This window comes from Musca domestica, unplaced genomic scaffold (assembly GCF_030504385.1).
Source record: "Musca domestica strain aabys unplaced genomic scaffold, Musca_domestica.polishedcontigs.V.1.1 3, whole genome shotgun sequence".
In the NCBI taxonomy this organism is placed as follows: domain Eukaryota; kingdom Metazoa; phylum Arthropoda; class Insecta; order Diptera; family Muscidae; genus Musca; species Musca domestica.
In genome coordinates, this window is record NW_026712299.1 from 1,138,510 (window position 1) to 1,163,536 (window position 25,027).

General features: G+C 36.2%; 1 protein-coding gene across 5 annotated transcripts in view; it reads left to right on the top strand.

Annotated features, from left to right (window-relative positions):
* LOC101894539 (CUGBP Elav-like family member 2) overlaps positions 1-25,027 on the top strand; it is a 382,563-nt gene that overhangs the window by 35,431 nt on the left and 322,105 nt on the right. For 4 of the 5 annotated variants that reach the window (XM_059124771.1, XM_059124770.1, XM_059124768.1 and 1 more), the window contains exons 2-3: positions 10,062-10,390; positions 19,720-19,802. In XM_059124771.1, coding sequence (XP_058980754.1) covers positions 10,062-10,390; positions 19,720-19,802 — 412 coding nt within the window. Of the gene's footprint in view, positions 1-9,159; positions 9,231-10,061; positions 10,391-19,719; positions 19,803-25,027 lie in introns of those variants that run through there. The other variant, XM_059124772.1, reaches the window with a different exon arrangement.

Consider the following 25,027-nt stretch of genomic DNA (forward strand, 5'->3'; position numbering starts at 1 on the left):
AATATTTACACTTGTGGTTTATCACACGGTCTACATAGTTGCCTTCCTTTTAACTCTCTTCTTCCTAATCCAATATGGCGTGTGGTTATTTAGGTTAGTTGGTTGCCGGTTTAAGTTTGACACGACACACTTTCGACTAAAGACATTTTCCCTTTAATTTTCTCATACGCCCTTAAGGATCTACCTTCGTGAGTGTGCGTGTGTTTGGATATGAAAGACAAGTGTGGGGTGGTTTGTTCTATAAAAGAATAGTAAATTGCCGGTAATTACATTTCCAATCAATATTTTTTTCCTGTTGTTGTTGTTCTAAAAAAGAAGGTAGTTGAAATCGTGTGTAATTATAAAGTACAACTTTGTTAATGTGGCGTGCAATTGTAACAGATGTATTTTTTCTCTCTCCCCCGTCCAATTAAATCGATTTCACAAATAGCCTTATTAAAAATTAAAACGATGGTTTTTTGAGTTGGAAAATCGTTTTCATGAAATTGGAGGTTTTTTTAGGTTACAGAATGGTGGGAGAGTGGAATGTGAGTGACAGCTAGGTACAACAACTGGGATTGGGAAATTCGAAGTTTGACTGAGGGTATTAGGTCAGTAGAACAAAACCCCAATCCAAAAAACTCATACAAAAAATTTTTGACTTTTGTTATGATTATTCGAAATGTTGACCTTCTATGCAGGTTCCGAAAGAATGGACCTAATTTCGTATAGGAACTAAATAAATATGATATAAATATTGCGACTTGCCAGGTTTGGATTACCTCCTTTGTCACTTCCTATACCTTATATGAGATATGTGATCATTGTTAGAAAATGTTAAAATGTGCTTGAGGTACCAGATATAGTCGATCGAAGTTTTCCATTTTCATACTTCGTATAATACAGATGAAAATATTGGTACGGGCAAAATTTACAAGAAAATCGAACATTTATATCCAATTTTATGCGAAATCAAAAATTCCATATTCATCTCAGATTTCTGGTTGAGAGACATATTTAGATATAGCAAGTTGTTAAGAATCACTGACTTGTTTCGCAAGTAATGACTGATAAAAGTATTGAAAATAGTGACCCATTGTGGGTGAGGTACCAGAAGGGGTTCGTAGATATATATCTTATCTTCACAAGAGAGTTGGAAATTTGAAGAGAGTTGGATGCTTATTTGGCTTTCTTTGGGCGCTTTGTTTTTCAAAATGTTGAACCCTATGTGGGGAGGTAATGGTGCGACCTCTACCACCTTTATAGCAAATCTTGTGTTGATGGAAATATTGAGATGTACTAAGTCTGAATGGATTTGGATATTAATTTCACGTTTTATGAGCTGCATGAATATTCAAAATGTTGACCCTTTGTGGGGGAGATGCCAAAAGGAGTATACCCTTATATTCCACCTTCACAGAATATCTTGTGTTAGTAGAAATAATAACGTGTGAAATTTGGAGATAATCGAAAGCTTATTTCGGATTTTGGTTATTCAAAATATTTGACCCTTTGTGGGGGAGGTACCAGAAGGAATAGTTATTCAAATTTGTTGACCCTCTGTGGGGGAGGTACCAGAAGGAATGGTCCGATCTCTACCATCTTTATAACCGTTCTTTTGTTGATAGTAATGTCGAGATTTGCCAAGTCGGAATATAATCGGATGTTAATTTCGCGTTTTATGAGTTTCATTGATATTCAAAATGTTGACCGCTTTGGGGGTGGGGTGGGTTAGTACCAGAATTAGTGGACCGATATATCCCACCTTCACAACAGATCGTGTATTAGTAGAAATAATGGGATGAGTGAAATATAAAGAGAATCGAATGCTTATTTCGCATTTTATGATCGTTTTGGTTATTCAAAATTTGATCCTTTGTGGGGGAGGTACCGGAAGGAATGGTGCGATCTTTACCATCTTAATAACCCTTCTTTTGATGATAGAAATATCGGGATCTGCCAGGTCTGAATGGAATCGATGTTAATTTCGTGTTTTATGAGCTTCGTGGATATTCAAAATGTTGACCCTTAATGGGGGAGGTACCAGAAGAAGTTGACCGATATATCTCATTTTCACAACAGATCTTGTATTAAGTAGAAATTATGGGACGAGTGAAATATAAAGAGAACAGGATGCTTATTACAGATTTTATTATCGTTTTGGTTATTCAAAACTTTGACCCTCTGTGGAGGAGGTACCAGAAGGAATGGTCCGATCTCTACCATCTTTATAATCGTTCTTTTGTTGATAGAAATGTCGAGATTTGCCAAGTCTGAATGGCATCGGATGTTAATTTCGTGTTTTATGAGCTTCATGGATATTCAAAGTTTTGACCCCTTCTTGGAGAGGTACCAGAAGAAGTGAACCGATATATACAATATTCCCAGCAGATCTTGTGTGAGTAGCAATAATGGGAAGTAAAAAAGTATGAAGATTATGGAATGCTTATTTCGGATTTTATGATCGTTTTGGTATTCAAAACTTTGACCCTTTGTGGGGGAGGTACCAAAAGAAATGATCCGATCCCTACCATTTTTATATCAGATCTTGTGATAATATAAATATTGAGATGTGCCAAGTCGGAATATAATCGGATGTTAATATCGCGTTTTATGTTTATTCAAAATTTTTACCCTTTGTGGAGGAGGTACCGGAAGGAGTAATTCGATGTATTCCATCTTCATACCAGACCTTGGGTTAATAAAAATATGGTGATATGTGTCATTTGAAGACAATCGAACTCTTACATCACATTTTATAAGAGTTGTAATTTTTCAAAATTTTGATCCTTTGTGGGGAGAGGTACTTGACGGAGTGTACCGATATTGTACATTTACGCACCTGACCTAGCACTGATGTCAAATTTAATATTAGTAAAGTCGGAGCATTTTAAAATTCGTAAAGTCTATGTGTGCAGTAATTATACCCTACACCACAAGGTGGTCAGGGTATTATGTCATTGTGCATTTGTTTGCAACAGGCAAAAGGAAACGAGAGAGACCCATAGTTCGTTTTGATGATCTGCATAAAATCACATTCTGAGTCGATTTATGCATGTCCGTCCGTCCGTCTGTCCATGTATTTTTGTAAACAAATTACAGTTCGCATTTATTGCCCTATCCAAATGAAATTTTGCACAAATCATTTGCTTGGCCCAATGACGAACAAATGGAGATAATCGGTCAAAATTTAGATATAGCTCCCATATATATCTTCGTCCGAATTGCCTTTTATTGTGCACCAAACGTGTAATATCAGCCAGAATAGTATGGAATTTTGCACATACAGCCAAATTAGGCCTGAAAATAAGTTTGCCAAATTTGATTGAAATCGGTTCAGATATACCTATAGCTCCCATATATATTGTTCATTCGATTGGTTACTTTATCCTCCGCAGTCGTGATATGCACTCTGGACCAACAATATTTGGGGGAAATATATCAAATATAGCTCAGAAATACATTTGCTAAATTTTATCGAGATCGGTTCAGATTTGGATATAGCTCCCATATTTAACTTCGTCCGATTTACTTTTTATTGTGCACCAAAAGTCTAATATTTGGCCAAATGGAATGGAATTTGGCACTTACGACCGAATTGAGTCTAGAAGCTAGTATGTCAAATTTGGTGAAGATCGGTAAAATTCTCCCATAAAATCTTTTAATTATTATGTGGAGCTCTACTAAATTAGCAAAGTGGTGTGTAGGATTTTATATCAGATCTTGTGAACGAACATCCAACAAATGTCGTGAAACGGATTTGGTCCAAAGAGACTTAGGGTCTAAAACCGTTATTTCGATGACGCACGTTTTGGCCGTGTCAAATGATATATACCCTCTGTAGCCACATGGGTGAGGGCATAAGAAGTTGGAAGGTCATTTTTCCTACTTTTATCAAACTTGTAGTAAATCAAAATCACTCCATTAACCTAAAATTTCAATCACTGAAATTAGTCTTTAAATAATGTACTTCCTTATCATATTGTCAATTTTCTAATTTATTAAACACACACAGCGATTACGCATTTTCAAAATCGACAACAACAATAAAAAAAACAAATCATTTATCGATCGAAACTAAACGAATCATTAAATTCCGTTTTGCAAAATTTTGAAACCCAATTTGACAGCGAACACGATAGATAGACAAAATCGATGGTAGGTAGAGTAATGTTTCATTTCATTTTTTTTCACTACCCGCTAAACGCTACTTATCGATTGTCCTTTGTTACCAATTGTCTGTCAATACGTCATTTATATCATTTAGCATTGTTGTTGCTATTATTATTTTTACTTTTATTGCCATTGTTGTTGGGCAATTAAATAAAATGCATTCAATTTTAGTTCATTGACGCAGGCGAGGGGAGAGAGCGATCAAAATGTAAGCGCAAAAATATTTACCAATTATAAAAATACAAAAGTGCCAACAAACCCAGCGATAACAACAGCAGCAGCAACAACAACAACAGCCACAAATTTCCAATAAACAACAAAAATAATACAATAATATAATGAAATATGATTTAGTTTATTTGCTTATTTGTTTTGATTAGGGCTCCATTTAAATTGACTGAGTTCGCGAGTTTGTGTGTGTGTGTGTGTTTGTTTCTTTGTATGTGTGTGTGCTTTGGCATGTATTATTAGTACAAATTTATGCATATTTACATAGAACAAATACAAGCCCGAGCAAGCATCCTAGTTACAAGCAATGGTAATAAAGTGTCAAATATTTTAGTTATGCATGTTTTCCTAATACATGTTCGACGCTAAACTACACCAGTTTGTTTTACGTCGGTTGGGTGAAATTCTTCTGATAGTAAATACTTTGAACAACTAGCCTTGGTGAAATTCCTAAACAGCGGCAAATAGATTATACTTTGTCATACTAAACTCTTTCACTTTGAATATCGGTTTATTTGAAATCAAAATTGAAATCGCAGGACGTAGTAAAAATGTACGCTTTTTCAACTAGTCCCAAAGGTTGAAACTGCTATTCCGATCATCCGTTACACAATTTTGAAATCATGCAAGAAAGAAAGAAGGTAGATTTAGTAGGAATAGTAAAGAAAAATATTTAAAGCTTTCAATTTTCACTCAACTTGTTATACCCTACACCACATAGTGGTAAGGGTATTATGACCTGGTGCATTTGTTTGTAAGATGGAGAAGGAAGCGAGATTTTGAGGATCTTCATAGAATAACTTTCTGAGTCGATTTATGCATGTCAGTCGTCCGACCGTCTGTCCATGTATTTTTGTGAAAAAATCAGGACGCATTCATTTTCCGATTGAGATTAAATTTTCCACATATCATTGGTCCAAGGACGAATCCTATTAAAATTGGTGAGAATTTGTTCAAATTTAGATATAGCTCCCATATACATTTTCGAACGATTTCGAGTTAATTGTGCACCAATATCTGTCCAAATGACCTGAATTTTGGCACATCCGACCGAATTCAGTCTAGAAGCAAGTATATCAAAAATCGGTTCAAATGTATCTATAGGACTACTCTTTAAAATGTCAAAGGTCCAAGAACAAGGTTGCAATAAACAGTAGCGGGTACATTTTAACAAATAATTAAGGACCAACCAGGAATCATTAAAAATCAATATTTAACGCAATTCTAAATTAAACAAAAATAGTGATATTTGGTACCGGGAATCAAATACTGCTCCAAAATACTTCTTTCCAATTTTATCGAGATCGGTTCAGATTAGGATATAGCTCCCATATATATATATCTTTATCCGATATCAGGTTTGTTATGCACCAAATGGCAAGTATTAGCCCAAATGGAATGCATTTTGGGAGTTACGACTAAATTCATCACATAAACGAGTACTTCTAATTTGGTGTAAATCGGTTCAGAAACAGCTATAGCTTCCACAGATATGTTTTCTCCGATTTGGGGTTTAAAGTCCCTCACAAGCAAAATATGCATTCCACAACAAATATCAGGTACAGCTCTGAACCAAATATCAGGTACAGCTCTGAAATAATTGTTTCACATTTTGTCAAGATCTGTTCAGATTTGGATATAGATCCCATTCATATATCTTCATCCGATTTCGGATTAATTGTGCACCAATATCAGCCTAAATGACCTGAATTTTGTCATATCCGACAGAATTCAGTCTGGAACTAAGTATTACAAATTTAATCGAGATGGGTTCAGATTTTTATATAGCTTCGATATACTTCATCCGATTTAACGGTTATTGCTCACCATACAGGATGAGATAAAAAAAAACTGCAACAAAGTCAAACGCCATAATTTTTATTTTTTTTTTTTAATTTTATTGAATGAAAGTAAAAAATGTCGGAAATAGCATAAAATTTTAGAATAAGTTTAGATTTGTTCGAATTGATCACCTTTAGCAAGAAGTATGGCCTTCAAACGACCAATGAAATCGTCACACGCTGCCCGAATGTTGCTCTGCGGTATTTTGTTCGATGATCGACACTTTGGTATTTCTTAGTGCCAACCTTGCTTTCCAACGTACTCCAGACACAATAGTCCAACGGATTGGTATCCAGAGATTTTGGTAGCCATTGTGCGCTGTATATGAAGCGAGGAACCATTCTTGCGTGGCGCCTGCTGAGTGCAATGATAATGAGTCCTGTAGGAATGTCCAAGGTCTGCGGCCAAAATGTTTGAGTGCCCAGTATTTTTTTGCGATAATATTCGGCATTTATTCTGATGCCGGTCGATTAATACGAACGGAGAGCGACCATCGGCTGTTGTAGCGGCCCCAACCATCACCATGGCCGGCGCTTGAGTTCTGGTGGCCAACCGAAGGTGCACATTTTCAGCTGACCTCTTTAGCAAGTAAACGAATGTTTTCTCATCGGAGAAAACCAAATTCGGCAGTTCACAACTTTCTGCTAAACGAATGAACTCTTTAGCTCTTTTGAGTCTATTTTCTTTCTTTTGCGGTATAAGTTCTTGTACTTTTTGGAATTTCAATGGCTCATTTTTCAATATTTGCCGAATGGAATATTGCGATAGGTTCAGCTCACGAGCCATTTTTCGGTCACTGTGACGCGGATTTCCATCAAGTCGCTTCTTTACTTTTTGAATCACTTCTGCTGATGTTCCCATGTAATAAGGTAGAGGTACCAGCTGATAACGATTTTTTTCTAAGTGTGCCCGACTTCTGCCAATTTTGTGTATATATTTATTGTTTTAGAAAATAAAAAGAAAATATTTTCAAAATCAATGATTGTGAGACGCTTACATGGTGGGACGTGCATTGAAGCTATTCGCCACTTCTGCCATGTTATTGAAAGATCGAACTATTAAGATCATATTTTTGAAAGAAAATCCAGGCAATTAATTCATTTTTTCGCGCATAGTCTCAGGATGTATTTTTATAGTCTTACGTAGCTGTTCAATCTCCTTATTGTTCCATGGATGTTCCTATTTTCTTACGTCCACTTCCTTGACGTCGGGCTACTCTACCAATACCACGGGAACGAGCGATGGTACGAGACACAAAAGATTTATTCACATTTACATGCTGGAGTGCTCTAACGATAGCCACTTGACCTGCATTTTTTTCCAGTCAAACATAAAGAAATCGCAATATCACGCCTTAATTCCATAACGAATAACTTTTTTTCTGGAAAATTCCCACCAAAATGCTTTTGTACGCTTGTAAACAATATAATGAGGCGTCGATGGAATATTTTTAACAGCTGTCGGACGAGTGGCTTAGAGGTGACAGCATTCTGAAGTTGGTTGCAGTTTTTTTTTTTCATCTCATCCTGTATATGTTTCATCCGATTTGGGTTTAAAGTCCCTCACAGGCGTAATATGCAATCTACAACAAAGAAATTTGTTACCAGATATCGAATACAGCCCAGAAAACTTTCTGCCAAATTTGATCAAGATCGGTTATGATTTGCATACAGACCCCATATAAATCTTCATCCGGTTTCGGGTTAATTGTGCACCAAATGGCCAATATATGTTAAATAGTCCTGAATTTGGTGCATCCGGACGAATTCAGTCTAGAAGCAAGTACACCGAATTCGGAGAAAATTGGTTCATAGCTCCCGTATATATGTTTCATCTGATTTTGTGTTAAATCCCTCACATTCGTAATATGAATTCGACAACAATGATATTTAGTACCAGATATCGGAAATACATTTGCCCAATGTTATCGAAAATGGCTAAGATTTGGATATAGCTCCCATATATGTTCTTAATCCAATTTTAGGTTTATTGTGCATATAATGTCTTATATTAGCCCAAATGGAGAGAATTTCGGGACGTACGTTTCCATTTTGTGCAACTCGACTCCAATATATATTTGTTTAATATAATCCTTCTCCAAGTGGTATCGTGCACTCTATAGCAAACTATAACTCAACTTAATCTATGATCTACTTGAAATAAATTCTTTTGTTACGGGAGCTGTACTAAATATGTATAGTGGTGCAGGGTATCATATAGTCGGCCCCGCCCGACTTTTGCCCTTTCCTTGCTGTTTTGTTTTAAATATGATCCTTATCGAAGTCTTATCATGCTCTAAACAACAATGTTATTTGGTGCTAGAGGTACCAAACCCTCCATCAAATTAGTTGAAAATCGATTCACAGTTGGATATAATTCCCAAATTGAGATTACTCAAAAGTCGGGATGATCCTTATTTGCGACACAAAAATATTCTTCAAAAGTCTATGATTTGAGAACTGATTTATTTTAAATCATGGATTTTATGTGTTGAGGTAGTCTTGGATTTTAGAAATTCCAAAATATCTACGGTTCCTTTCTTTGTTTCGAATTCTTCGACTTCTTATGGAACTTTTTCCCATAGAAATTAGCAATTGATTTTACCAACTTTGACTTTCACCGACTATGCTACAAAAGTTGCTTCAAGTTTCCGCAAAAATAGTTTGGTTGAATTTTTCACCCATGTTTCTACTTTGTCTTTCAACCTGTGTATATTCTTCAGAATAAAAACGCCCCAAAAATGTGTCATAGAAATTTTTGTAAATTATTTTTCTACTTTAAAATTTTGAAAATTTGTCTGAAAATTAGTCATTTGAGTTTTGAAATTTTGTTATTTGAGTTTTCAATTTTCAATAAAATATTTCTGAAAATCAAACGAATAACCTCTCCACGCAACCTACCTACCTACACCAACCATCATCGCATATATGGATTATTACCGAAATAAAGCAGATGCTGTATTCCACAGCATGGAGCGGAGCATATTCAATGGGAATTACATTAAAAAGGTATAAATATTCAGCAATTGTTATGGGAAATCTAATCTAATCTGTATTTCAATAAATTGTACAAATTCGTGGCGAATCTGTTGGGCGAATTGGTATTGGTATTGGCATTCAGTGTGTGTGTGAATGTTGCATATTTACCGAAAGTACCGGAAACACAACAGGAACTGACATACACACATTCACACACACACATATAGCTATTGTGGATGGCAATGGCGAACAAATGTATAAACAATTTACAATGTAATGATGTGAAATCACAATTCTTGTATCTGTAAATTAGCTTTTGTTGTTTGTTAGCTGGAACTCATAATATTCAACAGCAAAAGCCCCGCAAATTCCCTCACAACAATCACCCGCTATGGAAAACAAATCCCATTCGTTAAAGTCGTAGCAACAACGCCGCCACATAATAACATGGCAAAACATTGAACACAAAATTGAGTTTCCGGCAAAAGTTTAATGAAGTTACACGGACGGAGCAGGGCACAATGCACACTACTGGCCAAATTTCATGGCATTCCAAAACAAAAAAAAAAAAAAAAAACGAGAAATGTAATGGGGAGCCGAAGGGGTTTCCGGTGAGCCAGAGTAGAATATCGAAATAAAAGTAGGTCGTCATAGATGGGCATTTGAAAAACAGGGATGGGTGGTGGTAAATAAGGATATTAGAGAGTACCATCACTCCACACCTAGCAGTTGGCGAAGGGGGTGGGTCAAAACTAATTGCATTTTTTTCTGCTCATGTTTGCATAAAGATAATAAAATTTATTTTGTTTCTGTTTATTTTTATTCTCATCCGCAATGTTTTTTTTTTATTTTCTCCAACAGCAATGCTCTACCAACAACAATGACGAGTGGCAGCGCTGTAGGCGGCAACACCGATGATGGACATACAAATGCTGAAAATATTGATTCTAAACCCGAATCTACTAACGACAGTTTAGCTTTGGTACCATTTACACCCATGGAATGTTCTGATATGTCAACGGCCACTGATGAATTTTCGAAGGACCAACCGGATCCGGATACGATAAAAATGTTTGTGGGCCAAGTTCCAAAGGCATGGGATGAAACGAAATTGCGTGGACTCTTCGAGCAGTATGGGCGGGTGCATACGCTGAATGTGTTGCGTGACAAGGTTACCATGATGAGCAGAGGTAAGTAAAATTTAATTAATGTCAATAAGTAATTTTATTGTTTTATTAATTAAATTAGTTAAATGATATCAATATTTAAAGACTCGGAATAATTAAACTTACTAACTTATATATGTAGATCCCGAGAAGAACTTGTACGGAAAGACCTTCGTTGACAGGAAGGCCTTCAGGTCTTCTACGGTCATTCGGTCTTATATGGGAAGACCTTCTCGTCTTCTATGAAAAGACCTTCTCTTCTTCTATGAGAAAGCTTTCCGGAAATCTATAAGAAGATCTTCCGGTCTTCCATGAGAGAAGACCTTCGGGTCTTCCATGAGAGAAGACCTTCCAGTATTCTATCAGAGAAAACCTTCCAGTCTTTTATCAGAAGAACCTTTGGTCTTCTATGAAAAGACCTCCTAGTCTACTATGAGAAGACCTTTCAGTCTACTATGAGAAGACCTTTGAGTCTTCTAGGAGAAGACCCTTTGATCTTCTAGGAGAAGACCCTTTGGTCTTCTATGAAAAAACCTCCTAGTCTGCTATGAGAAGACTTTTCAGTCTACTATGAGAAGACCTTTGAGTCTTCTAGGAGAAGACCCTTTGGTCTTCTAGGAGAAGACCCTTTGATCTTCTATGAGGAGACCCTTTGGTCTTTTATGAGAAGACCCTTTGGTCTTCTATGAGAAGACCCTTTGGTCTTCTATGAGAAGACCCGTTGATCTTCCATGAGAAGACCCGTGGGTCTTCTTTGAGAAGACCCGTTGGTCTTCTATGAGAAGACCCGTTGGTCTTCTATGAGAAGACCCGTTGGTCTTCTATGAGAAGACCCGTTGGTCTTCTATGAGAAGACCCGTTGGTCTGCTGTGAGAAGACCCTTTGCTCTTCTGTAAGAAGACCCTTTGGTCTTCTATGAAAAGTCCTTTGGACTTCTGTGAGAACACCTTCCAGTCTTCTGTGAGAAGGCCTTCCTATTTATAAGGAAAGACGTCCGTCCGGACGTCTATAAGAGAAGACCTTCTACTGATCTTCTATAAGAGAAGAGCCTCCGGTCTTCTATAAGGGAAGACCTTCTTCTGGTCTATAAGAGAAGACCTTCTTCTGGTCTATAAGAGAATACCTTCTTCTGGTCTTCTATAAGAGAAGAGCCTCCGGTCTTCTATAAGGGAAGACCTTCTTCTGGTCTATAAGAGAAGACCTTCTTCGGGTCTTCTGTGAGAAAACCTTCAGGGCTACTGTGAGAAAACCTTGCGGGCTTCTGTAAGAAGACTTTCCGGTCTTCTGTGAAAAGACCTTTCTCTCTTCTATGAGAACACCTTTCTGTCTTCTATAAGAAGGCGTTACTGTCTTCTAATAGAAGAGATCCTGGGTATTTTATGAGAAGATCCTCTCCTATTCTATGAGAAGCCTCTCCGGTCTTTCATGAAAAGACCCTCAGGTCTTCCATGGGAAGACCCTGTGGCCTTCCGGACCCTCCGACCTTCTGCTGGTCTATAAGAAGACCTTCTGCTGGTCTATAAGAAGACCTTCTGCTGGTCTATAAGAAGACCTTCTGCTGGTCTATAAGAAGACCTTCTGCTGGTGTATAAATAGACCTTCTGCTGGTGTATAAATAGACCTTCTACTGATCTATTTGTAGACCTTCGGCTTGTCTATTAGTAGGTCCTCTGGCCTTCTATGAGTATGTCTTCTGGCCTTCTATGAAAAGACCTTCAGGCCTTCTATTAGAAGACCTTCTGGTCTACTTTAAGAAGACCTTCTGGCTGTCTATGAGAAGACCTTCTGGTCTACTTTAAGAAGACCTTCTGGCTGTCTATGAGAAGACCTTCTGGTCTTCTTTAAGAAAACCTTCTGGCTGTCTATAAGAAGACCTTCTGGCCGTCTATGAGAAGACTTCCTATCCTTCTATAAGACGACCTTCTGGCTTCTTTGAAAAGACCTGCTGGCCTTCTTTAAGAAGACTCTCTGGCCTTCTTAAGGCCTTCTTTGAGAAGACCTTAAGGCCTTCTTTTAGAAGACCTTCCGGCCTTCTTTGAGAAGACCTTCTGGCCTTCTTTTAGAAGACCTTCTGGCCTCCTTTTAGAAGACCTTCTGGTCTTCTTTGAGAAGACTTTCTGGCCTTCTATGAGAAGACATTCTGGCCTTCGATGAGTAGAACTTCTGGCCTGCGATCGGAAGAATTTCCAGTCTTCTATGAGAAACCTACCAGACCTATATGAGAATATCTTCCTTTTTTACTATCATACCTGAAGCCAATACCAGTTTTACCAATATTTATGGATATTATCTTTGAAAAACTCCGCCACTTACACCACAAAAAATAGCACCACACTTTGCCGCATCCGAAATTTCCTTGCATTCATTGCCCTCCAACCAAAAAAGGAAAAATCGAATTTAACTCATTTCGTATTCCCGCCGGATGCAAAAACATTCTTTATCGTCACATTATATCTAACAAACAAATTTTAATCAAAGTTATAAACATTACGAAATATTGTTATGGTATAACAACCGAAGATGAAAGAAAACATACACATACACTTACATAAGTATGTAATAGTGTTAATAAAGTTTTATGGGTAATTTTACATATTTTTTTTTCGCCCTCGAAGCTATCCATACTCTTGGCAAAGCTAAAAACAAATATGCGATTTGTGTTGTGTGTAAGACCAGAATTTTACTATACATGATTGTGTGCGTGTGTTTGTACCTCATGCCGATAATAGTCTTATTTTTATTATTACGGGATATTATAGTAATATCAACACAACTAATACTACTACAAAAGTGGTAAACAGATTTTCTTGCAACGTGTGTACATGGCTGCCAACAGGCTTCCTTACAACATGTTAACATGCAATGTGGTGGGATAAGATTTTTTCATCCTGGGATATTATGAAACGAGGTTTGAAGGTTCGTATTCATAGGTCGGTTTCAGTCTGGGTTAAATATCACAATTTTGTATAAATTTTATAATAATTTTTTTCTGAGTTGATAAAGAATCCAAAGTCTTCACTTTCAGTCGCCTTGACTTCCTCTCCATGTAGGGTATCCGTAGAACCAACATAGGCCCGATTCTTTTCTCTCTCTGCACCACTTTTAATGCCACTGACCAGCTGTCATTAGTTTTTATCCCCTGTTAAGCATTATGGTTTTAGGAATGTTAGTATTTTGTTATCGCTAGTAAAACATATGTTAAAGGTCGTATACACCAAAACACATTCACACATACATACAAACACACACACTCTCTGCGACCTCCTGAGCACAGCATGGCGATAGGATATTTTGTATCAAAATTAGAATATTACCATATATTATTTACACTTCCGAGTTGAGGTTATGAACACGTAACAGCACCACCAACCCGCACTCTCTCCAAAAGCGTCCCAACAAAATCTTAATAAGTGGACCGATAAAACGACTCTATATCGAAAGTAAATTGTGGTACATGTTATGACCACACCTTTCTCTCCATTTGAATATTAGTAATCGACTCATAACTAAACTTCCTTATGCCATATACCTGGGCTATAGTGGTATGCGTAGGAATATTATCGTTAACATTAAAGCTCATAAAACTATATTCGCTTCCACGATGAATACTTATGTGAGGTAATGTGTATGTGTGTGTGTGCGAGAGTTTTTCCTACAGAACCCTTTCTATGTAATGGATATTGGTGATTAGATTACAATGTTCCGGTAACATTTTCCATGGGAAATTCTAATCATATTTGGTAATGGCATTTATGTGCCTAGAATGTTAGTGCGAGGATATTTGATCCTTAATGAGATAAATAAGCAATAGGGGTATGTTATTTAAAGAACTTTTGTGAAGATTCAAAATAAGCGTAGTTATTATGTGCGTAAATTCAGAAGCTTATAAATACCGTCTAAATTAAAATCGTTATATGGAGCCTATACGAAGAGGAAATCTTGCACATGTAACTTTTTGCCATAGGCTGAAGTACGGATTCCGAACTTCAAATACGAAATTTAAAACAATTCCCCTTAAAAAATGTCGACAAAACCATCAAAACACCGAATATACCGGTGAAGCTCTTCTACGTAGAAGAGCTGTTTAAGCTTTTCTATCCATAGATAGGTCGGTGAAGCTCTTCTGCCGCTAGAAGAGCTGGTGAAGTTCTTCTTTCCATAGGAGAACTGGTGAAGTTCTTCTATACATAGAAGAACTGGTGAAGCTCTTCAATATATATAAGAGCTGGTGAAGCTCTTCAATCTATAGAAGAGCTCGTGAAGCTCTTCTATCCATAGAAGAGCTGGTGAAGCTGTTCAATCTATAGAAGAGCTGGTGAAGCTGTTCAATCTATAGAAGAGCTGGTGAAGCTCTTCAATCCATAGAAGAGCTGGTGAAGCTCTTCAATCCATAGAAGAGCTGATGAAGCTCATAGATCCATAGAAGAGCTGTTAAAGCTCTTACATCTGTTGATGGATAGAAGAGATATCCATAGAAGATCTGCTGAAGCTTTTCTATCCATAGAAGATCTGCTGAAGAACTGTTGAAGATCTATACATAGAAGAGCTGCTGAAGCTCTTCTATTCCTAGAAGAGCTGTTAAATATAGAATAACTGTTGAAGGTATTCTATACATAGAAACAAGCAATTCTATTCATAGAAGTTTTTTTCTCTTCTAAGAGCTCTGGTGGAACTCTTCTATCGATAGAAGAAGAGCTTATAAAGCTCTCCTATCAATAGAACTGACGAAGCTTTCAAATTCAAGTTGCTTAGAAATCATTGAAAAAACGCTTCCATTGATCTAATTGAATTCTACGACCCTTAGAAAAAACGTTCGACTTTAACTAGTTAAAAAAATCTCTTCTATTCAAAATAGAGCTGTTAGTGCTTCTCAATGAAATCGTGGGTGTTTTACTTGTCAATTTTTTTCGAAATAAAGTTATCTAAGGGATACATTTCCCTTTCCTTTGTTGTCTTCTGATTTTAATCTATTAGTTTTAAGTTCATTATCTTTAGTTGGAAAATTCGGAACAGCTCCATCTTAGTAAAAACTCTTGGATTTATTTCAAATTTTTCAAGATTTAGGTATTTCCATTACCCATGTTACACCAGGTCCTATTAAAAAAATATGGTATTATTTGAATTCTAATAAGAATAGTTATCCTACAAGTGATCACATGATGAGGTTATCTAAAACGGTTCGGGACTTGTATGAAAATTTTAGTTTTTTGGACCTAGATTTTTTAAAACTCCAAAAAATACATTCAATTTTAGCTTACACTCTAACCTTTCCATAATGTTACAATTTGTACTATTATCTTTCCTCGATCTAGATATATGTTTCTTCATAAAGAACCGCTGGACTGATTCTCAAAGTTCTCATCAAAATTCTCATCAATACACCCTACAATACTATTTGTTGAGGGTATTAAATACAGGTCGCAATTACCGTCCGATTTGGATTTGGACATTAAGGGGCTTTCAACATATTTTATTGTTGTAGGGTATCACATAGTCGGCCCCGCACGGTTATAGCCTTTGCTTACCTGTTTACATTTTATGCTTTTTTAGGTATACGGCCTTCTGCCGGGGCTTGAGATAACCTTCTTTTGGCTATATCCAACACTTTTTTAAATTTCATATGATTTTTAAGTAGCCGGCCTTCTGATGGCGCTTTATTTCCTCTGGGTATGTCCAACACCGCCTTCGCGAAACAAAACTGAACATATCCACCTCGTCCGGGTGTAAAAAACCATATCTTTGATTATTCAAAAACAAGTAAAAACACCCTCCACCCTAGGGTGAAGGAAACATTAGAACCCATTATGACATATAAATACCAATTTATAGACATATTCATGGGAAAATGTGCCAAAAGTCATCAAAACACCGAATATATGGAGGTACTGATATATGGGAGCTATACAAAAACGTGGATCTATACATACAATGTTTTGCCAAAGAAGCTAGAACCCATTAGGACCCACAAATACCAATTTTTAGACAAATCCGCGAAGAAATATCACAAAAACCATAAAAATGCCGAATATCGGGAGGTAGCGTTATATGGGGGTGTACCAAAGCGTGGACCTATACATACAATGTTGCACCACATGAACTAGGACCTATTATGACCTACAAACACCAATTTTCAGACAAATTAGTAAAAAAAGGTGGCAAAAACTATTAAAATACCGAATATCCGGAGGTAGCGTTATATGAGGGCTATACCAAATGTTTCAAAAACCATCAAAATACCGAATATCTGGAGTTACCTTTATATGGGAGCTATACCAAAGCGTGGACCTATACATTCAATATCTCGCCACACGAACTAGGACCCATTATGACCAATTTTCAGACAAATCCGTGAAAAAATGTGGCAAAAATTATCAAATTATCGAATATAGGAAGGTACCGTTATATGGACGCTATACCAAAACATGGACCGATACATCTCATTTTCAATACAACCATCCTAGACACAATACAAATTGATCTGCAATTCATTTTGACGCTCTACGTCATAATGTAGGCAGTATCGTGATCTCAACAGACAGACAGACGGACCTCGTTAAGTCGACCTAGAATTTTATGCTGATTATGATGGGTGTCTACGACGAGTATTTAGGAATGTTACAAACGGAATGACAACGCTAATATACCCTAAAGATAATAACACATATTGTTACATTTTGGAAAGGTCATAGTGTCAACTATAATTTGGCATATATATTGTGGACTCCCAAAATGGGACCTTTTTCGACTTTTGGTGGATTCTTTGAAAAATCCGGGTCCAATAAATTGATACAACTGCCCAATTGATTTAAATAATCCATTCATGTGACCTCTTGTAATAGCTATTTTTATTAGGTTTCAAATTATACCCATATTGCCCATATTCGCTTTGGGTCAAATTTCCGGGTACAAGGGACCCCAAATAAAAAATACTTTCCCGGAATCAGGATAACATTTTAAATATTTGTTATTCGAATAAATTAAGATTTTGTACCCACTATGCACATTTGAAGAAAATTCGCCTTAGCTCAAACATGTTTTATTGCTAATATATATATTTAAAAAGTAAAAAAGCTGCAGCTGCAACTTGGAATACCCTCCACCATTGGGAACGAATTCCGCAATAAAATCCGTTAAAAATTATGTTAAAATCTTAAAAATACCGAATGTTGCTATTATATTGGGGTCTATACGACGACATGAACATAACGTAGGTAAAATTTGTCATAAGCCATTACAATATTCAAATGCAAAACTTAAAAAAAAAACAAGTAAGAAAAAGCTACAGTCGAGCGGGGCCGACCGTTGAATACCCTACAACACTATAATAAATATACACAAATGCGCGTGAGGATCGGGCGATAATTACGACTTGCTGACAATTTTGCAGTTTTTTGTCCATTTCAACCCCTAAATATATGGCGATTATCTCCAAAAAGAGTAGGCTTCTATTCTGACCCTCATCTTATCCCCATGCAAAATTTCATAAGGATCGGGCCATAAATACGATCTGGTTATGATATCCTGATATCGTAAATACTTAGTTTTGTTAGCTTTAGAAATTTTATCAAATGTTTAATTCAAAATGAAAATATGCCAAAAATATGACAAAATTGAAAAAATATGAGAAAATATTACAAAATCAATATTTTCATCTTTAGAGAGATATTTTTATGCATTTTTTAGACGTTTTTTCTTTCCTGCCAAGAGGCCATTTTGAATTAATGAGAACTGTCGAAATCAGATCAGGCGTTCTCGACATATAATAGATCTTTCAAGCATATCTTCTTTGATAGACATATATATCGCACATATTTTGCTATATATCCGATTTGATGGATGTTAACATCAATGTAAAGATCAGAAGTAACCTTGTCATGGCTTTGTGATTTCGCCGGGATTTAAAACATTCGCAGTTTAATGAAAAATTTTGAATTTTTTCAACACAAAAGATATGGTCTATTTTACCCGCTAAATACTATCCGATGACCATCCAAATTGGTAGGCTTCTGCCTAGCCCTAAGCTCTAGCCCCATGCTAACTCCCGCTTCGATTGGCCTATAATTGCAGAACAACTGCAAAATCAGGAAAATTTTCAGTTTTTGATCCATATCAACCCCTAAATATTTTGCGATAATGTCCAAGAGAAATATGTTTCTATTCTAGCTCTAGCCCCACCTCCATTATAAATTTCGTGAAGATCGGGCCATAATTGCGACCTGTAGCGTGATTACAAATTAAAATGGACAGACGGACGAACGGACATACATAGCTAGATCGACTCATCTTGGCGAGATAGGAATATCCATATACACTTTCCTATGGGGGAAACCAATATTTATACCCCAACACATAGTGTTGCAGGGTATAAAAAAATTTATTCCGAATATATACATTTAATAATGACCATATGCTAAGGGTACCAAATGACGTAAACTTTTAACCTATTTCAATACAATTTCCATTTTTAGTCCGTATTTGAAAAACACTGTTCGTTCCCTGCATATTAAGGGAAAATTAATGGAAAAATACCGATATACCAACATAATTGCTTACTTTAATTCAATTTCATTAAAATCATAATTTCTTTGTCCTTTTCGTGCAACCCATTACTTTTTCAAACATTTGAAAAGGAAATACCCCCCCCCCCCCCCATCATTATTTATCAACAAAAAAATGCATTGCATGATGTTCGTTTGCCCAAAAAAAAAGTTAATTGTTATGTTCGTCCCTTTTGTGTGTTTTTGTAAAGTTTACATGTTTTTGCCAAATTTGAGTATTAGCGTTAATTACCTGTTTGTAATGATTGCATGTTAATTAGCGGAACAAAACGAAATACTTGTAGTTTTGGATTTTTGCAAAAGTTACTTAATCAGATGGTGTCAAGTATGCAATACTATATTCAATTAAGGCCCAACCGAAAGTGGGCCACAAAACTATAAGGAAGTATGCTATTCGAATGTTTGGAGGTATGCAAGTAATAGGCCATGTGTCCCCCTCTCTCTCAATCGCTGAATGGCGAGTAGCTGTAATTTATGTCCTTTAGAAATTATTTCTAAAGACCAATTGCCTACTGTTTTTTTTGTCGTATAGCTTATACCTCAACTTTGTTGTTGTATACGACTAATGAAGATGCGGCCATAAAATATTGCATATATATATATATCTACTTATGTTCGTATGTTTTTGTAGAGCGTTCTCTTTTACTCTGTAGTAGCATTTATACCAAGCATAGTTTTTATATTCCATGTTATGAGTATTACTTTTTTTTTGTCAAATGTTACAGTTTCTTGTACTACTTGTTGTTGTATTCTTGTATTCCTTTTTTTGCTTCTTGTTCTTTGTGTGTCTTGCAGGATGCTGTTTTGTGACGTACTATACACGTAAGGCTGCTTTGAAGGCGCAGGATGCTTTGCACAACATCAAAACTTTAGATGGGGTAAGTAATGGAGATGACGATGACGAGAAGACCGAGACGAAGTGAAATTGTTTTGGTCTACTTGTCATCCTAAGATACTTAATAAATACGTTATGAATAAATAAAATAGAGAAAAGAAAAACAACTTAGAAAAGCTTAAGCTGCATCTCTATGTATGTGTGTGTATATATGTAAGTGCTTGTGTGTGTGTGTATGTCTGCATGTTTTTCATGCTGTGTTTTTTTCAATGTTCTATTTCCTATTTCTATGGCAGTTTTTCTTCTATTCTTTTTTCTATAGTATCTGTAAATGTTGCATATTGATGTGTGAGTGTATTTGTGTTTGTATGTATGAAGAAGGAATGAAAAGTTAAAATTTTTTGTTTTTGTTTTCGTTTTTTTTTTTTTTTTTTTTGAACTTTTTCTATGCAAGTCTGTGGTGTTCATTAGCTTTTGATATTTTCATTCATTCATGTATCTACTTACCATACAGATGTACAATATGAATCACACACACACACATGCATATACGTACGTACATACAAAGTACTTAATGAAAGAAACAAATTTGTGCGGAAAAAACTATGGATAATTTCTTTAGGTACGACAGAGTGGAAGTTTTCTTCATGAAACTGATTAAAAAAGTGAATTGCTCGACTTACCAAAGTGAAAATGGTGGCTAGGATCACCAAAATGCCGAATATCGGTGGGTATCGTTATATAGAAATCTGGAACTAATATGGACAATGTTTTGACAATAGTTGCAGGACCCATTACAAACTACAAATACCGATTTTGAAACAAACCCGATAAAAAAAATATGGTTTAAATCGTAAAACTACAGAATATTCTACCGTTATATCGGTGCTATAGTAAAATGTGGATCTACACCGACTATATTCAGCCACCAGAGAAATAACCCATTAAGATCTTATACCAAATTTGACACAATTCCGTTGAAAAACCAGTAAAGAAAGTCTTAAAGTCGGGCGGGGCCGACTTTATGATACCCTACACCACTTTGCTAATTTAGTAGAGCTCCACATAACAATAAAAAGTTTTTATGGGAGAATTCAATCATACACGCTATGATAATAATTACAATTTAAAGTTCAAAGGACTAAATGTGCCGAAGCATTTGTATCTTTTAAATTCGGACTTCTACTGCCCATTTGTTGCAAAATTATTTTGAAATCAGATAAAGATATATATGGGAGCTATATCCAAAACCTGAACCGATCTCGATAAAATTTCGCAAAGATATTTCTGAGCTGTATTTGATATATTTCCCTGAATATCGTTGTTACGGAATGCATATTACGGTTGTGGGTAACAAATATAACAAATCGGATGAATAATATATATGGAAGCTATAGCTATATCTGAACTGATCTTCACCAAATTTTTCATACTAGCTTCCAGACTCAATTCAGTCGCATGTGCCAAATTCCATCCCATTTGGGTAAATATTAAACGTTTGGTGTACAATAAAAGGTAAATCGGAAGAAGTTATATATAGGAGCTATATCCAAATCTGCACCTATCTCGATAAAATTTATCAAAGGCATTTCTGAGCTGCATTTGATATATTTCCCCAAATATTATTGTTACAGAGTGCATATTACGGCTGCGGAGGACAAAAATAACAAATCGGATGAACAATATATATGGGAGCTATAGCTATATCTAAACCGATTTCGATCAAATTTGGCATACTTATTTTCAGGCCTAATTGTATGTGCAAAATTCCATACTATTCGGGCTGATATTACACGTTTGGTGCACAATAAAAGGCAAATCGGACGAAGATATATATGGGAGCTATATCTAAATTTTTACCGATTATCTCCAATTTCAATAGGGTTCGTCCTTGGGCCTAACAAATGATCTGTGAAAACTTTCATCTGGATAGGGCAATAAATGCGAACTGTACTTTGTTTACAAAAATACATGGACGGACAGACGGACGGACGAACAGACGGACGAACGGACAGACATACATAAATCGACTCAGAATGTGATTCTGTGCAGATCATCAAAAGGAACTATGGGTCTATCTCGTTTCCTTTTGCCTGTTACAAAGAAATGCACAAAGACATAATAACCTGACCACTTTGTGGTGTAGGGTATAAAAAAATGTCTGCACAGAAGGAGAAAGGATAATCCGATTTTACTCCAGTTTTCCAAATCCTAATATTTGCATCAGTACTAGATCAGGTGCGAAAATTTACAATATCGGTCCACTCCATCCAGTACCTCCCTCACAGAGGGTCAAAATTTTGAATAATTACAACTCTTATAAAGTGTGATGTAAGAGTCCGATTGTCTTCAAATTTCACACATCCCAATATTTCTATTAACTGGTCTGGTGTTAAGATGGAATATATTAGTCCACTCCTGGTACCTCCCCACAAAAGATCGAAATTTTGAATATCCATGAAGTTCATGAAAAGCGATTCCATTCAGACTTAGCACATCTATATATTTTCATCAACATAAGATATGTTATATCACGAAATTGTCAATATTGATCCATTCCTTCGTAACCTACTCCATAGGGGGTTGACAATTTCAATAATCATAACAAAAGTCAAAATATATTTAAATTTTTGACTTTTGTGTTGGAGGCCCTAGAAGGAATGGACCGATGTTGCCTATCTTCGAACTCGATTCAAGTTTGACAATAATATTAAGATGTACCAAGTTTCACCTCAATCGAAAGCTCACTTCGAGAGTTGTCATTGTTGATGGACATCCCTTGATCGATTCTTAATGTCGTAAAACTGATTTGGTTCAAAGAGACCTAGGGTTATTAGGCACGCTTTGACCGTATCAAGTGATATATACCCTCTTAAGCCATAAGGCTAAATATATCCCTGACAATCTCTACATATCGAGTTTTTAACGATTCCCCTAAAAATGTGTCTAAAATCCTCAGAATACCAAATTTCGGAAAGTACCGAAGCATGGGGGTCTATAAGAAAACGAGGACCCATATGTTCAATGTTCTGTTATAGGAGTAAGAAATCATCAAAATACCGAATCTCTGAAGGGGATATATAAAACCTTGATTTATGTTCTATATAGCCCCTTTACGAAAGATAGAGTGGTTACAACAGACAGACCTACGGATATCACTAGATCGACTTAGAATTTTTTCGTTGATCAAGAATATATATACTTTGAGTATATTGTGGAGTTAAAAACGGTAAAGGGTATAAAAATGTTTGCGCCACTATTACTACATACTTCCATGGAATCCATATTGTGATCGCTTCGTAATATTTCGAAATATAATTTTTACTTCATTCAAAATTTGACTATTAGTGCTTCTTAGTCCAGGAAAATGTCGCTTACTTTTTGTAGGCGAAACATCTATCAAATTTCAGTGAGCACAATTTCCAATACCTTTTAGTGCCAATTTTTAATGCTTACACCCTATCTTAAGCCAAGAAACCGGTTTGTGAAATTTCAAGACCAAGATAAAGATTCATCACCAATTTCCATTTTCCAAAAAAATAAGGGTACAGAGACCGTGTATTCCGTTTGAACATATTATATTTATCAATAGTGTAAATAAAAATACACGCTTCGAGACATATAAATACGCAAATAAAATAATTCTCCTAATGACATCTCTTCATGTTGTTTTGAACTGCTTGAAAATGTACACCATACATAAGTTGTAAATTATTTTCTGTGTTTTTTTTTTCTCCCCCTTTGACGTGGCACACAAAAAAAAGTATTTCAATTTATGTCAAAAACATATCCTTTTCAATAAAAACCCAAGTAGAAATATTCTGAATTGCATCTGTGATGTGATGTGACATGATGACGATGATGATGGTGATGTTGCTTAGTAATTCTCTTAATTAGTATATTTTTTTTTGTCTCATAATCATCAGGCAGTGCCCACTTCATATATGTGAAGGGAAAATATCTAGAGTTGGAGTGTTTTAAGTGGGTGTTATGGGATAAGAGTAAAATGTTGCTTGAAGAATTTTTTACTTTTGACTTAAATAAAAATTTTCTTCGGATTTTAAAATAATTTGTCTTAAAAATAACCCTTTAATAGCTTTTCGATATTGCTTGACATGTAAGGAAGCCAAAAATTATGCGGGACCGATTTCAAAGATCATTGTTGTAGAGTACATATTGCGCATGTGAGGTACTTTAAACCTCAAATCGGATAAAACATACAGGGTGACGCAAAAGTGAACATCCGATTTTTTTGGCTATAATTAAGAACTTAGATTCCTCTAATCGAGAATATCATTTCATATAAATGGCCGCCGCCAATGCTTATTGTCATTTGAGCCCTTTTTATGGCATTTTCCATCACTTTGTCCGAGACTTCCGGTGATAGGTCCTCACATTCTTGACGGATTTTGTCTTTAAGAGCTGAAAGAGTCTGAGGCTTGGTGACACAAAACCGCGACTTCAAAAAGACCCACTAAAAATAGCACACCATACAGAGACTCTGAGCGGGTGTAATGGCTCTTGAAGCGCAAGTTTCTTTAGTTACGTACCCGCTATGATGCGAATGGGCCTTATCACTCATGATTATTTTTATGAAAAATCATATTCTTCTTGGTGGTGATGACTTGAGTGTATGTTAGAAGCGATTGGGGGTCAGCAGCTAACAGCTGATGTACCATCTGGGCTTTGTACGGAAACATCCTCAAATCTTGTACCGAAATTCGATGTAAAGACCCATTTGTTACGATTGATACCCATTTTGGTGTCACGTCATTTGTCAATGTCGACGGCGCTTCCGTGACATCCTCGGCTACAGCATCCAAATTCTCTGCAGAACGGATACTCCAGGGTCTGCCACGTCTGGCAGCATTGTTGTTGTGTCAGTCTTTTCTAGGCGAGCGGCTTAACGTCGCAGTGTTTCACCAGTAGGCATAGAACAGCCAGGAAATCTGCAACGAAATTCACGTGGTACCAAAGCCAGCGACCGATTATTCCTTAAATAAATAGTCACTTATATTCCGAATTCTGGAGCCATGTAGCATAACATTGTTTATTAACGTGTATTTCGCATCTGTATACTACAAAAATGTCAAAAAAGAACCGAACTGGTATTTTCTGATAGGAGGATTATTTTTGCGCCACCTGTATATATGGGTGCTATGGCTATATCTGAACCGATTTTCATCAAATCTGAAGTACTTGTTTCTGGAATAAATTCAGTCTGAATTTCAAAAATTCAGTCCATTTGGGCTGATATTAGCCAAGCAG